The sequence below is a fragment of the Pantherophis guttatus genome, chromosome 2 (assembly GCF_059756535.1).
Source record: "Pantherophis guttatus breed Tessera chromosome 2, ASM5975653v1, whole genome shotgun sequence".
Classification (NCBI taxonomy): domain Eukaryota; kingdom Metazoa; phylum Chordata; class Lepidosauria; order Squamata; family Colubridae; genus Pantherophis; species Pantherophis guttatus.
In genome coordinates, this window is record NC_142064.1 from 254788195 (window position 1) to 254805008 (window position 16814).

The window sequence follows — 16814 nt, forward strand, 5'->3', positions numbered from 1 at the left end:
GTGCCCAAAGGTTTGGGGGCTGCTAGAGTAGAACATTATTTCTCAATCTCAGCAACTTCAAGATAGGTGGACTTCAACTCCCAGAATTCAACTTCAAGATAGGTGGGCTTCAATTCCCCAGCTATGCTGGCTGGGGAATTCTGGGTATTGAAGTCCACACATCTCCAACTTACTGAGGTAGAGCTCCAGCACCTTGGAGAGCTCCAGCTCAGAAAGCTTGTTCCATGGAATTTGTCTCTCAATGGAGTCATTCAACCTTCCATCAGCAATCAATCGTTCTGGGGGCACAGATTGCCTAAACATGCATTCAGAAGAAAAACTCTTCGTTCAGGACCATCTTTCCTCTTGGCTGACTCCCGGAGCAGCCTAGAACCTCCCAGGATCCAAACAGGGAAATTGTCTCCCTGCAATTCAGAGGAATATCCCATAATGCCAAGTGCCTTTTACCTGCTTCCTTCTTTTCTTCCAAGATGAAGTCCACACACTGCTCAAGAGCTGCGTCCTTATTATCTTTGTTGTCATCTTCAATCCCATCAGTTGCTCGTCCTTGGAAAAATAAACCACAATTAGATAGTTACTTTACCTGAGGCAACAGAATGCTTCTTTCCTTTTGACCAAGGGTGTCAAACTCAATTTCATTGAGGGACGCATCAGGGCTGTGGTTGACCTCGGGGGGGGGGGGCAGCTGGGTGTGGCCAACTGGTGGGTGTCACCAACTGAGTGGGTGTGGCCAGCTTGACGCCACTCCCCAAACTGCTGGCATGTTTCGTCTTCGCATTGGATAGACCGGGCCGAAGCCATGCTGGCCCGGTGCTTCCCCTTCGCATTGGGTAGACTGGGCCGAAGTGACACAGGCCGGCCCCTTACGTTTTCCAGGATGCCCCCATGGGTGGGATCCGACCAAATCATGGGCCGGAAGTGGCCTGCGGGCCTTGTGTTTGACACCCCTGCTCTTGACTCTTTCAAATTCTATCACAGCGACATAGGTAAGGAGGGAGAGATAAATTGGGAGGTAGGGAAATCCTACTTACAGACAGTTCTCAACTCACAACAGTTCATTTAGTGACGCTTTGAAGTTACAATGGCACTGAAAAAATGACTTATGACTGTTTTTCGCACTTATGACCATTGCAGCATCCCCATGATCAAAATTCGGATGCTTGACAACTGACTCATATTTATGACGGTTGCAGTGTCCTGGGGGGGTGCCCTTTGGCAACCTTCTGACAAGCAAAGTCAATGGGGAAGCCAGATTCGCTTAACAACCGTGTTACTAACTTAACAACTGCGATGATTCACTTAACAACTGTGGCAAGGAAGGTTGTAAAGTGGGGCAAAACTGACTTAGCAACTTAGCAATAGAAATGTTGGGCTCAATTGTGGTCATAAATCGAGAACTACCTACATGTGGTCATAAATCGAGGACTGCCTATATGGATCTGGAACTAAGTATCCGGAACTAAGTCCAATTGAACCTAAATGTTGAGTAAGTGGACAAAGCAAGCCTGGCAAAGCCACTTTTTTAAAGGAAGTAGAGACGGAATTGTAGCTATAACTATTTCGATGGAATGCCGTCTTTTCCTACTATACGATCCCAGTAAAACAGGCAAAAATTGCAGATGTGTGAAACTTGCACCCCACACCTTCTGAACTATTTTCACCTGAACTAATCCTGCCTGAACCAAGTTCAGAGAAGAGCCAAAAGTCTCCTGGCTGGAGAATCCTGGGAGTTGAAGTCCACACATCTTAAAGTTGCCAAGTTCGAGAAGCACTGCTCCAAACACGGAGATTCCTGACCCACTGGGTACAATAACTATTTCGGTGTGAAGTTCTTGTACAATATAGTTGTTAGATGTTGTGGGTTATTATGCCACAATGGTAACACATAGAGGTTAATTTTGCTGTTGCTGGCTCCAAAGTAGATTTTTTGGTCTAATTTTGGCGCAGTGGTTAGAGTGCAGTACTGCAGGCTACTTCTGCTGCCTGCCGGCTGCCTGCAATTTAGCAGTTTGAATCTCACCAGGCTCAAGGCTGATCCTTCCGAGGTGGGTAAAATGGGGACCCAGATTGTTGGGGGCAATATGCTGACTGTAAACTGATTAGAGAGGGCTGTAAAATCACTGTGAAGCTATATATAAGTCTAAGGGCTATTGCTAATGGGATCTGGTGGAGGAAGGGGAGAAACTCCTAGAGCCTCTTGCTGATTGGCAGCAGATACGGTTCCAGCATTAGACAGAATTTGCATTGCAATGAGAGGGACCTGACTTTGGAAATTTCTCTTGTGGATCCAGATTGTTGACTCTGTAGGCTGACTCTGTAAACTGCTTAGAGAGGGCTGTAAAAGCACTGCGAAGTGGTATATAAGTCCAAGTTGCTATTGCTATTAGCCCCATTAAAAAAAAAAAAAAACTAGGGCCCTTTGAAACCCTGAGAATCAGAATCTTGTGTGTATAAATATCTTTTTTTGAAAGTGAAATCATCCAGCTTCCTGTCTTATTACAAGTTTTGATCCGGGCTTCCTTCTATTTCTTTGGTGGCCCAGTCAAGCAAACAGCCATCATACGCAAGTAGTCCTCGACTTATGACTATTTGGTTAGTGACCATTCAAAGTTACAATGGCACCAGAAAGAGTGACTGACAAACATTTTTCACCCTTACCTTTTTCTATGAAGTCTGCTGTGTTTATGTTTGAAAATTCTACAATGGAAGCCCCGGTTGGCTGGGATTTCCCCCTAGGGAGAAAGGAAATGCATGATATAAAGGATATACAATTGAAGAAGATCAAAACATTTGCCTTTTCTCGTGATAGACTGTAGAGTAGAATATAATTAGGGGTGGAATTCTACCTGTTCGGACCGGTTCGGGTGAATTGGTAGCTCCGAAAATCAGCTGGGAGAGAACTGATTCACTCCGACAATCAGCTGGGCCCGCCCCCCCCACCCCTGCGCTTTATTTACCTATATCTTTGCACCTGATTAGCGTGGCAGAGCGGATTGCCATGCCTCAGCTGTTTTAATTCCCTAACATTAATGCGGAAGGTGATTTTTGGTTCAACGGTAGGATCCCACCACTGAATATAATGCAATTCTTTGACTAAACTGTATTCACAACAGGTAGCAGTAGAAATACAGGTAATCCTTGACTTACAACAGTTCACTTAGTGACCATTGAAACTCGCGACAGTACTGAAAAATTTGACTTACGGCCATTTTTCACACTTACGATCTTTGTAGCATCCCCAAGTGTCAAATTGGGATGCTTGGCAAACTGGTTCATACTTATGACCGTTGCTGTGTCCCCAAGGTCCCCCTTTTGCGACCTTCCGACAAGCAGAAATCAAACGGGAAGCCAGATTCGCTTAACAACCGTGTTACTAACTTATCGACTGTAGCGACTCACTTAACAACTGTGGCAAGAAAGGTCATAAAATGGGGTAAAACTCACCCAACCACTGTCTAGTTTAACAATGGAAATGTTGGGGTTCAGTTGTGGTCCTAAATCGAGGATTGTAAAATGGGGCAAAACTCACTTAACAAACGCCTCACTTAGCAACAGAAATGTTGGGCTGAATGGCGGTCGTAGGTTGAGGACTACCTGTACTATCTAAAATAGCCTGTCAGTAACCTGGCAATCAGGCACTATACTGTAAGTGAATAATCTCCATATTAATACAGAAGCATCAAGAAATTTTTAAAAAGTATCAAAATGGCTTTCTTGATTGAGTTTAGGTAAAGGGAAAGGTTCCCCTCGCACATATGTGCTAGTCGTTCCTGACTCTAGGGGGCGGTGCTCATCTCCGTTTCAAAGCCGAAGAGCCAGCGCTATAAGAAGACGTCTCCGTGGTCATGTGGCCCGCATGACTAAATGCCAAAGGCGCATGGAACGCTGTTACCTTCCCACCAAAGATGGTCCCTATTTTTCTACTTTACGTGCTTTCCAACTGCTAGGTTGGCAGAAGGTGGGACAAGTAACGGGAGCTCACCCCATTACGCAGTGCTAGGGATTGAGTTTAGGTTCTAGTTATTTCAGACTTCAGTGTCCCAAAGGTGATTTTTCAGAAGGCAACTGGACTTTCTTGTTTTTCTTTTGAAGTCGTTTTGCTTCTCATCCAAGAAGCTTCTTCAGATCAGGCTAGTGGAGAATGGAAGGATTTATATTCCTTGCAGACAGCTGGATATTTGCATCCTTTTAGAGGGTCTTGAAGCACTTGGAGGTTTATCTGTGTCCTCAGCGTCACCTGAATAGTGCTCCTGGTTCCAGGATGCAAATTTCCAGCTGTCTGTAAGGTATATAAATTCTTCCATTCCCCACTATCCTTTCAGAGTTGAAGAAGCTTCTTGGATGAGAAGTGAAATGTCTTCAAAAGGAAAAAAACAAGAAAGTCCAATTGCCTCCTGAAAAAGCACCTTTGGGACAACCATGACCTGGATGACTGAGAATCTCTACAGACTTTCAGACTTCAGATTCATACTGTTTCCTTGGTAACAACACAGAACTGGATTTGTTACCACCCTTCATCCTAAGAAGGTTTTTTTTCCCATCAACTTCCTAAATTAACTCAGATTTCTCATCCGGTACTAAGCAGGTGTGACTCTATCTGGCTTCCCAGGTCAGAAGCAGTTGGCCAAGAAATGTCACAGGCTGGGAACTCTTAGCTCTACAGATGGAAAGTGACACCATAAAAGAGGCAGGCTGGTTTTGCTGGACCTGGCACAGGGGTGAAATGCTCCCGGTTTGGACCAGATCACCCAATCCGGTAGCGATGGGTGAGAACCGGTAGCAAAAATCCCTCCCCCCCCACATGCTCAGCTGAGTTGCACGATCATCAGAGGCTTTTTTTTTTACTTTTAAAAGCATTTTTTCTACTACCTCTTCCGACGAAAAAATGCTTTTAAAAGTAAAAAAAAGCCTCTGATGATCGCGCAGCTCAGCTGGGATCGTCAGAGGCTTTTCAAAGCATTTTTTCCTGCAACCTCTTGGCTGAAGAGGTGGTAAAAAAAATGCTTTGAAAAGTCTCTGACAATCCCAGCTGAGTTGCCTGATCGCCAGAGGCTTTTCAAAGCATTAGAAAAAATTCTTTAAAAAGTTAAAAAAAAAAAAGTTGGCCACGCCCACCCAGTCACATTACCCCTCCCCACCAAGCCACGCCCACAGAACCGGTAGTAACACATTTTACATTTCACCCCTGACCTGGCGTGAGCTAAGATCTTCTATGAGCTGCCATTGGATGGCACCAACGAGATACATCCATTTGCTGCAGATCAAGATTTGAAAGTCTCAAAGGGTGGAACAAACTGCGAAATGGGTGACATACAAGTCAAACAAACAAACTAACATCCCAGCCAGCATATTGGCGCATCAGCAGGAAAACACTTACCCATTTAAGACATTTCCAGTAGCCTAGACAAAAAAGAAGGAGGCATAGTATTACAGGATGCCTTGAATTTTTCCTTTGCAAAAGGTCCAATAGGAGACAATTGTCTCCATATTAATAGATATGTCAGCCAGTTTGGTCTAGTGGCCACTAAGGTATCAGGGCCAGTCCTGCTTTAAACATGAAAATCCAGCTGGGTGACTTTTGGCCACTCAGTCTCTCTCTCAGCCCAACCCCCTTCACAGAGGTGTTGTTGTGGGGAAAATAGAAGGAATGTTAAGTATGTTCGCCCACCTTGAGTTACTTATATAATTAATAAAAGTGGGATAGAAATAAATAAATATATATATATATATAATTTAGCTCTGTTTTTGAATCCTGGACTTTGGATACTGCACGATATGATATTGTACCGTATTACCCGTGTTTTCCCGAAAATAAGACCCTGTCTTATATTTTTTTGAACCCTGAAATAAGTGCTTGGCCTTATTTTCGGGGAGGTCTTATTATTTTGGGGCACATGGAGGAAACCAGAGGAAATGGCGGGGACCGGCTGCACATGTGTTTAAATATTTTTGGGGAGGGCTTATTTTCAGGGGGGGGCTTATCTTAGCGCATGTGCTCAAAAGCCCAGTTGGGCTTATTATCAGGGGATGTCTTATTTTTGGGGAAACAGGGTATATATTATGTCAATGTTAAGTTAATTTTATGCATTGCATTGCATCCATATTTTTGGGGGAGAACAACTTTGGTGCAAAGACCAAAAAAATTTAAGCTCCCTCATCCCCCATGCTAATTTTAAGTCAAATATTTCTGGAAGATACTTCATCTGATCTTTTGACAATTTAATATCCATGTTTCATATTTTTCAGTCCCAGATGAGGGTTATATATAACAGTGGGGGAGAAAAATAAATCACAATTATCACAATGGGTGTGTATTGTACTTTTGCTGCAGCAAATGTTTTTAATCAGAGTCAGTTTGTTATGACGAATAATAAACAAAGCAAGTGAAAGTGAACTGACTCATGGCTAGACTACTCTAATGAATGTCACTGCCTCCAAGGGAGCTGCCCTTGGAGATTGTTTGGAGGCTGGTACAGATGACGGTTTTCTATTAATCGGCAGAAGGTTTCAAGAGGGAAGATTTTATCCCAGGGGTATTTAGGGGAATGGCTCTCTATTGTCTTAGATACATTGTTTTGGAGGATTACGCTGGTTTACCTGATTTTCTGGTTGATTCCTGGAAATGACAGTGTGCCCTGCATGATCCCAGGATTTTCTGCAGAGTGAACAAAGGGGAATTTGATCCTCCAAACAGAAAAGACTTAAGTCTTCTTTATGTATCATGCACACATTTTGAGTTGCACACCAATTTGTTTCATCTACAGTTGCTGGTCGGATGGCTTCTTTCATTTTCCCCAGACGTTCTGTGGACCCCCGTTTGTTTATCAATGAATCTTCTTTTACAACTTGAAAAAAAATCGCTTTATCTTTTACTTCATCCACCAACGATTAACTGGGGCATGTTTGAGAAGATGGAGTGGTTGGATATTGACAGTCGGTCAAAGCGATTAAAACGAACTGTTTCCCCTGTAGAACAGCTTGAAGAGGTGATCCTATTTCCTGGTTCCCTAAGGAAGAAAACATCAGAAATGTGGACTCCTCCAAGAGAAGTTATAATGCATTCATATCTTGTAAAATTGGAATGCTTGTTTCTTAGGCCTCTTTTTGTGTTCTTTTTAAAGTGGTGTGGGTAACTATGGCAACTTTATGACCTGTGGACTTCCACTCCCAGAATTCCTGAGCCAGCATGGTTGCTCAAGAATTCTGGGAGTTGCAGTCCACACAGGTTTGCCATAGTTGCTCATTCCTGTTCTAATGTCAGATTATAGATCTAAGCAACACATCATTTTTTTTCTCAGAAGCCATGTGGAGTGATTAGAGTAACAATAGGTGGTGGGTTGCTACTGGTTCACGCTGGATCGGGCGAACCGGTATCGGCGATGGCAGGAGGCTCCACCCACCCGCCTGGACATTTCTGTGCATGCGCAGAAGCATCACGTGTACACACGAGCAAACCGGTAGTGACGGGTTTTGAAACCCGCCCTTGGTAACAATCACACATTAAACAATTATTTCTTTGTTACCTTTTGGGAGAAGGCTTCGCTGCATCCGAAGCAGAACAACTAGATTCTGTAATAGCTTTATACCATATAGTATCAACCAGGGGTGAGTTCTACTTACTTTTACTACCGGTTCACAACAGGGCCGCACGTGCTCACTTTGTTCGCGCATGCGCAAAAGCATTTTGATGACATCAGGGTTGGTGGACGGAACCTCCTGCCGGTTTTACTACTGGTTCTATAGAACCGGTGCGAACTGGGGGCAGCCCACCACTGGTATCAACCTTGTTAAGACTCTTTTCTCAGCTATGTATTCAAAATGGACTGTGATTTATATACATGTGTGTGTCTGCGTATGTGTGTATTATATACACACACACACAAACACACACACACACAGAGTATGTATATATATATATATATATATATATATATGTGTGTGTGTGTGTGTGTGTGTGTGTGTGTGTGTGTTTGTCAGTATATATATATATACGTACACACACACATACATATACATACACCCACACATATTTTTGAGAATATATACACACACACACACACACACACACACACACACACACACACACACACACACACACACACACATATATATATATATATATATATATATATATATATATATATATATATATATATATATATAAAAATTTTAAGTTCTGGAGCTCGCAGGATGTCTGCTTCTTTCTTTACTAATATACCTGGAACTCGTGTGTATATATCTATGTAGGTCTTTGGTTATTCGGGTCTTCTCCCACGTAAAATTGGAAGTGTCTTGGCGACGTTTCGACGAAGTCTCATTCGTCATCTTCAGGCTGGTGTTCTCGGCTTCGTGCTTCCAGGAGCACGAAGCCGAGAACACCAGCCTGAAGATGACGAATGAGACTTCGTTGAAACATCGCCAAGACACTTCCAATTTTACGTGGGAGAAGACCCAAATAACCAAAGACCTACATACAAACACCCGCGAAAACCTGAGAAAACTATATATCTATATATATATATTCTTTTGAGAGGGAGCATCACTATTGGATTTTTTAATGTGTGTCAGTGTTCACAGAAAAAAGTGACAATAAAGGTCATCTTATCTCATTTCTGCTCAGAACTTTTATCATAATAGAAGTTGTTCTTATTTCCTACTTATTCAGTATGTATATGGAAAAGTTAGCACCTACTGTATATTTAGGAAAAATCCTAAGACAACAGGAATATGTAATTCTTCTTTATTAAAGCCGTGACAACAAGAACCACAAGCGCTCCATGAAAGTAAAACGGGGAGATAATATTTAAAATTGTGATAAGCAAGTTCGCATACCACATGCCAGTTTCTACATTCTAAGTCTTACATCACACACTCTGCTAGAGAGAAGTTCCCTGAGGATGGGCTCCAGCATGAGTCCGAAAGCTCAGAAGACAAAACCTCCGGTCCCAGTGACAGATCTAAATTGGAACCTGCAACATTATCCTGGGATACGTATATTCGCCTTCATTCCTTACATCTATGTGTAAGTCTTAACCCTTAAAATACAATACAATCCACACCAAAAATCTACCTCGACTTACCCGCATAGTCAACGATCTGAGATGAACATTATAGTTTCAGTGCTAGTCTTGTGCATGTGTGTATATGTATGTATTTTCTACTTTACTTGTGGTTACGTAGCTTTCTGCTAGATGCTAACAAGGTCTGCAGAGAAAGATAAACCATGAAAAATCTACAAGGGTTTTAACTACGAGCCTGCCCCAAAACCAGAGCTTCTGGCTCAACTGTTAACAAGGATCACTCCCTGCTTATCTTTCAAAAACCATATGCCTAAATTACACTTATACTCTTAGCTATTAGTTATCGGCAAGATCTGTAGGGGGTGCTGGCAATATATAAATATGTGTTTGTTTCATCTAATTGCCTTAGCAGTCTGTTTTACCTAGAATGCTAGCATTTAACACTAGCCGATATAATTGTCTTCTGCCAGAATATCCTAACAACTTAACTCCTCGCTTCTCAAGAGTTCAGAAAGCAGCTGTTCCTGGATAAATAAATAAAGATAGTTTATGTTCCCCCTTCCAAACTACCTTTAACAAAGGAAAACAAAAATGGCACCAGCATCAGATCCCTTTGAGCCAGTGGTGAAATCCAATTTTTTTTACTACCGGTTCTGTGGGTGTGGCTTGGTGGGCGTTGCAGGGGAAGGATACTGCAAAATCTCCATTCCCACCCCACTCCAGGGGAAGGATACTGCAAAATCTCCATTCCCACCTCACTCTGGGGCCAGCCAGAGGTGGTATTTGCCAGTTCTCCGAACCACTCAAAATTTCCGCTACCGGTTCTCCAGAACCTGTCAGAACCTGCTGGATTTCACCCCTGCTTTGAGCTCTTCCAGCCCTTTTCATGCCTCTCAGAAAGAGAAATTTGGTGTTTCTCAAGCCAGCTTTTCAGCTCCCGCACATCTCTAAGAGATTCAAGGAGGAGTTTCCTTGAAGGAATCTTTATTTGTGACATCAGTGATGCCTGAGTGAAGGAGAAAGGCCATTGCAGAGTTGGACTAGTTGATTCTTGTGATCATCTCTAACCTCATAATTATCAGTTCTATTATTCTATTAACCAAAGTTCACAGATTTGATTTTTTATTTTTTTTTTGCAAACAATGCTCTGAGATGGCATTTGCCAACCTTGGCAATTTCCAAATAGGTGGACTTCAACTCCCAGAATTCTCCACAATGGCCATCGTAGCTATGGAATTCTGGGAGTTGAACTCAACCCACCTAGACATTGCCAAGGTTGGGAGATCTCAACTTACAAACCATTCAAATTAGTGACAGTTCCAAATTACGATGGCACTGAAAAAAGTGATTTACGACCGTTTTTCACATTTACGACCGTTGCAACATCCCCATGGTCACATGCTCAAAATCTGGACACTTAGCAACTAGCATGTATGTATGATGGTTGCAGTGTCTCATGGGTCATATGATCTCCTTTTGCGATCTTCTGACAAGCAAAGTCAATGGGGAAGCCAGATTCACTTAACAACCGGGTTATTAATGGAACAACTGCTGTGATTCATTTATCAATTGTGGCAAGCCAGGTCGTAAAATATGAGAAAATATCACTGAACAATTGTAATGCACTGAATGCACCAAACAACTGGCCTCCAGAAGTTGTGAATGCTCCAACACTGGAAGTTTTTAAGAAGAGATTGGACAACCATTTGTTAGAAATGGTATAGAGTTTCCTGCCTAAGTAGGGGGTTGGACTAAAAGACCTCCAAGATCCCTTCCAACTCTGTTATTCTATTTTATTTATCACCTCTGTCTCTCTCTCCCATCTCTCATCTTATCTCTGTCATCCTATCTCTGTCTCCTTCCCTCATCTATTATTATCTATCTTTCTGTCTCCTTCCCTCATCTATCATTATCTATCTTTCTATCTCCTTCCCTCATCTATCATTATCTATCTGTCTGTCTGTCTGTCTGTCTATCTATCTATCTATCTCTATCTATCTATCTATCTATCTATCTATCTATCTATCTATCTCTATCTATCTATCTATCTATCTATCTATCTATCTATCATGTATCTATCATCTATCTATCTATCTATCTATCTATCTATCTATCTATCTATCTATCTATCTATCATGTATCTATCATCTATCTATCTCTATCTATCTATCATCTATCTATCTATCATCTATCTATCATCTATCTATCTATCTATCTATCTATCTATCATGTATCTATCATCTATCTCTATCTATCTATCTATCATCTATCTATCTATCTATCTATCTATCTATCTATCTATCTATCATGTCTTGCTTAACAACAGAAATTTTGGGCTTAATTGTGGTTGTAAGTCAAGGACTAATTGCCCTAAGACTCCCCTTTATCAGTTTATTTTGGGTCTTTTCTCCCTGTCTCAAGCTTCTGATTTCCATGCTACGGCTTGAGTTGCCTTGTGTTCAGTCATAACAACGCTGGAAATGTGCGTCACCCACAGGATGAGGCAGTCTTTTGTTTCCTTTCAAGAGCTGTATTGTATTGCACGATTTGTTTAATCATGATTTGTTAAACATAAATTCATACTGATTGAAGCCATGGCTTACAGACCACAATTTCTGTTTTTCTAGCATACCGTACATGATAAAGAAGCAAATCAAAATTTGATTTTAAACTCTCTATAATCCCATCTGCTAAACTGTAGGTGTGCTTGGCTTCTCTCAAGTGCTGTGAATTTAGCTGGATTCAAAGCAGTGGTGGGTTGCTACTGGTTCGTGTGAACCGGTAGCAGCGGTGGTGGAAGGCTCCGCCCACCCGCCCGGACGTCATCAAACATGATCTGTGCATGCATAGAAGTGGTGCACGTGTGAGCGAAGCGAGTGTACGCGTGCGAGCGAGCGAACTGGTAGCAAAGGTAAGTGAAACCCACCCCTGACCTAAATGATCCTAAATAATCCTACAACTAAGATACCAGAGTGAAAAACAACCAAGCAGATGCAATTCACTCTATATTGGAAAGAGAGAGACTAAAATAGAAAAGTTATATAATATCATGAAGGCAAAAATGTTGAGTATGACATCATTATTTTGCTTAGGCACATAGCCTATTAGAAAACCCATATCTATATAATAAAGTAATAAAGGGGTGTTTGTAAAACTGAATTTATGATCATGATTTTGGGGCTCTGCAGTTCATTAACTGGAATCTAATGTATATTAGATTCGTTTTATAGAACAAACATTTTATAGATCTACCCCCCCCCCAAAATGACTCAAATGCAATTTTAAAAAAAAAATCATTTCTTGGCTCTGCCCACTTCTGTTGGAGCAATATTCCAAAATATTCCTTTTTGCAATGTAACAAATTTATACAGACCACTCAAATGTTTCAAATATTTCAAAGTACCTGTTATTGTGGCAACATCACTCCAACGTAGAATTGGGTAGACAACAGAATTGTGTCCTTTTTGTAAAAAAGATGTATCTACAGGAGCTGGATTACTTAAAACCCCTCATGACAGAGAAGGTATTTGCACTAAGGGCTTTCTGATTTTTTATTTTATCTCTTAGCCCTGACACCATCTCATCACCCCTAAAACCCCTCTCTAATTATAAATTTTTGACAAAAATCAAAAGTCATATCTCAAGAACCTCCCAGCCAAAGCAAAGACATTCCTGACTTTAATCTCACTTTAGATCTCCTATTTGCCTGTTTTTGCTCTGCTCACCTCAGGCCATCCTGTTCTTCAAACCGAGGCCGTGTAGTCCGTTCTGATGCTCCCAAAGAAATTAAGCGACTAAATGAAATCGGAGCCGTTCAACTATTCTGGGGAGGGAGCCGAGAGCAAGAAGGTTCATGACAGTTAATAAAATCTAAATGGGTCCAGCTTCGTTTGGTCAAGATAGGAAGACATTAAATAACTGGAGAGATGTCAACACGAAGAGGGCAAAGGGCTATTTGGAGTGACAGGAACAAGTGACATCAAAACCACCCAGGGAACAAGCTCAAGTCCCAGGTTTTGAAGGCCTCATAAATTAACTTCTGTGGTTCTAAAATTATAAACTCTGTTATCAGTGTTAAGCAACATGGAGTTCCTCAGATTAAGAATAATAGAATAGAATAGAATTCTTTATTGGCCAAGTGTGACAGGACACACAAGGAATTTGTCGTGGTGCATACGCTCTCAGTGTACATAAAGGAAGATACGTTCATCAAGAATCATAAGGTACAACATTTAATGATAGTCATAGGGAACAAATAAGCAATCAAATCATATTAGGAAACAGTCAATATAAATCGTAAGGATACAAGCAACAAGGTTACAGTCATAGAGTCATAAGTGGAAGGAGATGGGTGATAGGAACGATGAGAAGATTAATAGTAATGCAGACTTAGTAACTAGTTTGACAGTGTTGAGGGAATTATTTGTTTAGCAGAGTGATGGCGTTCGGGAAAAAACTGTTCTTGTGTCTAATTGTCTTGGTGTGCAGTGCTCTATAGTGTCGTTTTGAGGGTAGGAGTTGAAACAGTTTATGTCCAGATTGCGAGGGGTCTGTAACAGGGGTGAAATGTTCCCGGTTCGGACCAGTTCAATCAAACTTGTAGCGATGGCGGCACGTGGCTCCGCCCACCTGCCCGGTTGTCATTATTTCCTGGTTTTAACCAGGAAGTAACCTGTTTTTTACCCTCTGCGTGTGCACAGAAGGGTTTGCGTATGCGCAGAGGGTCCATAGAGGTGCAGATGACAGACTCAATCATCCCTCCAAATAGGGATACATCACAGGGTTCTGATAATCAATACTATGTTCCTCAGGCTTACATTAAACTAGGGTCTAGTCTTTATAATTTCATTCTGGGCAACAGACGACTCCAAACCCTGACAGAGAATTGGCAGGTGAAGGTTTATCGAAATAGTCTGAAATCTTCAGGTTTACTGATATTCCTTCTTTATACAGAATTCTCCAAGGTCATAAATTGGAAAGTGAAATCCAGTTTGTATTCTTGGTACTTTCTGTTGGAGAATGGTATAAATTGTGGGTTGTCTATTTTTAATGTTTGCTTCGTTGCACAGACAGATGTTCAGACTGGATTGGGACTATCATACTTTTATGATATTTATTAACATGGATGTCCACATTTTACAGAATGCAGAATAACAGAGTTGGAAGGGACCTTGGAGGTCTTCTAGTCCAACCCCCTGCTTAGGCAGGAAACCCTATACCACGTCAGACAAATGGTTACCCAACATCTTCTTAAAAATTTCCAGTGTTGGAGCATTCACAACTTCTAGAGGCAAGTTGTTTTGTATCTGTAGATTTATTTTTACATTGCTGTTTTATCCCACTGCTGTACCCCCCCCCCCCCCGAGTTGCTAGTGGTGTGATGGGCAGCTACATAAATTTGATAAAGGTTATCAAAGGTTAATTTGATTTAACAATTAGTGAACCTCTAGAGACACAGTTTGGTATAGCAGCTAAGATATCAGGCTAGAAACTGGGAGACTTGTGTTCTGGTCCTGCTGGGTGAGCTTGGGCCAGTCACTTTCTCTCAGCCTTTGGAAGGAGACAATGACAAACCACTTCAGGAAAAACCTTGCCAAGAAAATTGTAGGAATTTGTCCAGGCAGCTTCTGAGGTATGATTGGACAGAAGGAAAAAGAAATGAGCACTTAATTCACCATATTAGCATGGTTGGTAACTTTATATAGTCTCTCACATACTAAATTTTTATGCTCTCCTACAGCCATCTAATGTTTTTACCCCTTCTTTCCGAGTCTTGCTTTTTATATATACTTTTTGTTTTTAATTCATATTTTTTTAGATTTATTTTCTTTCTTTCTTTCTTTCTTTCTTTCTTTCTTTCTTTCTTTCTTTCTTTCTTTCTTTCTTTCTTTCTTTCTTTCTTTCTTTCTTTCTTTCTTTCTTTCTTTCTTAGATTTATATACCGCCCTACTCCTGAAGAACTCAGGGCGGTGAACAGGCACAAAATAAAATACATAGATACAAAAGTTAAAAGGCATAATTAAAACCAGATTAAATAATTTAGCCCGAGACAATTAAAAATCCCAATAATTTAAAACAGATTAAAATTTCGATTTAAAAGAATTTTAAAACAGGGGAGAAAATTAGGCCAGGCCGGCTTGCTGGAATAGAAGAGTCTTAAGAGCACGGCGGAAAGTGCGCAGATCCGGGATCCTCCGTATCTCTGGGGGGAGCTCGTTCCAGATAGTGGGTGCCCCCACAGAGAAGGCCCTCCCCCTGGGGGCCGCCAGTTGACATTGTTTAGCTTCTTGATGTATCTTTTATGCATTTTAATGGCTATACCCAACTTTCCCTCTGATTGTGATAAAGAATGGGTCCTTTTCAGATTCACTTTCACCCTACATATAATTTGTTGTTCTGTTAATTGAGGACATCTGATCAGAAGGGGAGGGACGAGGATTACAAATATCCCAGGCATCAAAAGCAAGGAGAGACTCAAAAACTGTTGTAAAAAGAAAGAAATCAAATCCAACACTTGAGGCAATTTATATATATTTTTTCTGCTCTTTGGGGTATTTCAAAACATTCCAAACTAAACATCTGTAGAGATTCTCAGTCATCCAAGTCATGGTTGTCCCAAAGGTCAGGGGTGAAATCTACTTACCTTCCTTACTGGTTCAGAAGTGCACGCGCTGCACGCACGCGCTCGCTTTGCTCACATGTGTGCATCACCTGTGCATGCGCAAAACCTTCTGCACATGCGCAGAAGGTAAAAAACACATTACTTCCTGGTTAAAACTAGGAAGTAACAACACTGGGGTGGGTGGGCAGAGCTTTGCTCCACCATCGCTACCGGATCGCCGAACCAACCACGATGATCGCTGCCGGATCGCCCGATCCGGTCTGAACCGGGAGCATTTCACCCCTGCCAAAAGTGCTTTTTCAGGAGGCAACTGGACTTCCTTGTTTTTTTTCTTTTGAAGACATTTTGATTCTCATCCAAGAAACTTCTTCAGCTCTGAAGAGTTGAAGAAGCTTCTTGGATGAGAATCGAGACGTCTTCAAAAGAAAAAAAACCAAGGAAGTCCAGTCGCCTCCTGAAAAAGCACCTTTGGGATTCCACACTAAATTAACCAGAAGAAGTCCATTGCACAACTAGTCACGGAATGTTAGCTTTGCAAGGAAGCCAGATTAAAAAAAAAACCCACAGCCAATGAGCTAATTCTATTTATTGCAAGGTTACATTAATAAATCTTGCAAGTCTGAAAGTATATTCAGAATGGAATGCAATCTATTCTTAATAGAATCTTGCAAGTCTCAACGTACATTCCTCGCCTTGCACCCGTCTCCTTTACAGCCCAAGAACTTAGGAGCTGCTTTCCCTGCACACACCCTGTTGCAGGCTGAGTTGCTTTTTATCTGATGTTTCCCTGAGTTGTGTCTCTTCTCCCTGAGTCCAAGGTTGTTCCCACAAAACATTACACAAAATAATATCTAGGCTTACTGATCAAAGAGACGAGAGGATTGTGTAACAGCTCCAGACTTCTGTGGTTACCCAAGTTGGCAGCACTTACCCTGACCCGGTTCATTTCTGGCCCAGCTGTGATATTTCTAAAACTGTAGCCAAGCTAGGAATTCCTTTTGCATCACTTTGAAATCCTGGGTTTGTATGTTCTTTCTTTTCCAAGATTACGAATTCTTGCCTCCATCCTGGTTTAGGAACTCAAGCAAAACTTTGTTCTCTCCGTCAGCCCAGATTTTTAACGGCTCAAACTTCCCAGCCAAACATCCCACCGGTGGTTTTGATGCCAGCTG

At 41.6% G+C, this 16814-nt stretch overlaps 1 protein-coding gene across 2 annotated transcripts in view; it reads right to left on the bottom strand.

The window, feature by feature from the left end:
* LOC117668031 (C-type lectin domain family 2 member D-like) overlaps positions 1-16745 on the bottom strand; it is a 29797-nt gene extending 13052 nt beyond the window's left edge. The window contains exons 1-5 of one of the 2 annotated variants that reach the window (XM_087888112.1): positions 16574-16745; positions 6598-7007; positions 5378-5400; positions 2659-2732; positions 448-546 (exon numbers count right to left, since the gene is read on the bottom strand). In XM_087888112.1, the coding sequence (XP_087744238.1) occupies positions 448-546; positions 2659-2732; positions 5378-5400; positions 6598-6789 (388 nt within the window). In that variant the 5' untranslated portion in view covers positions 6790-7007; positions 16574-16745. Of the gene's footprint in view, positions 1-447; positions 547-2658; positions 2733-5377; positions 5401-6597; positions 7008-9080; positions 9153-16573 lie in introns of those variants that run through there. The other variant, XM_060690929.2, reaches the window with a different exon arrangement.
* Positions 16746-16814: the final 69 nt, after the last annotated feature.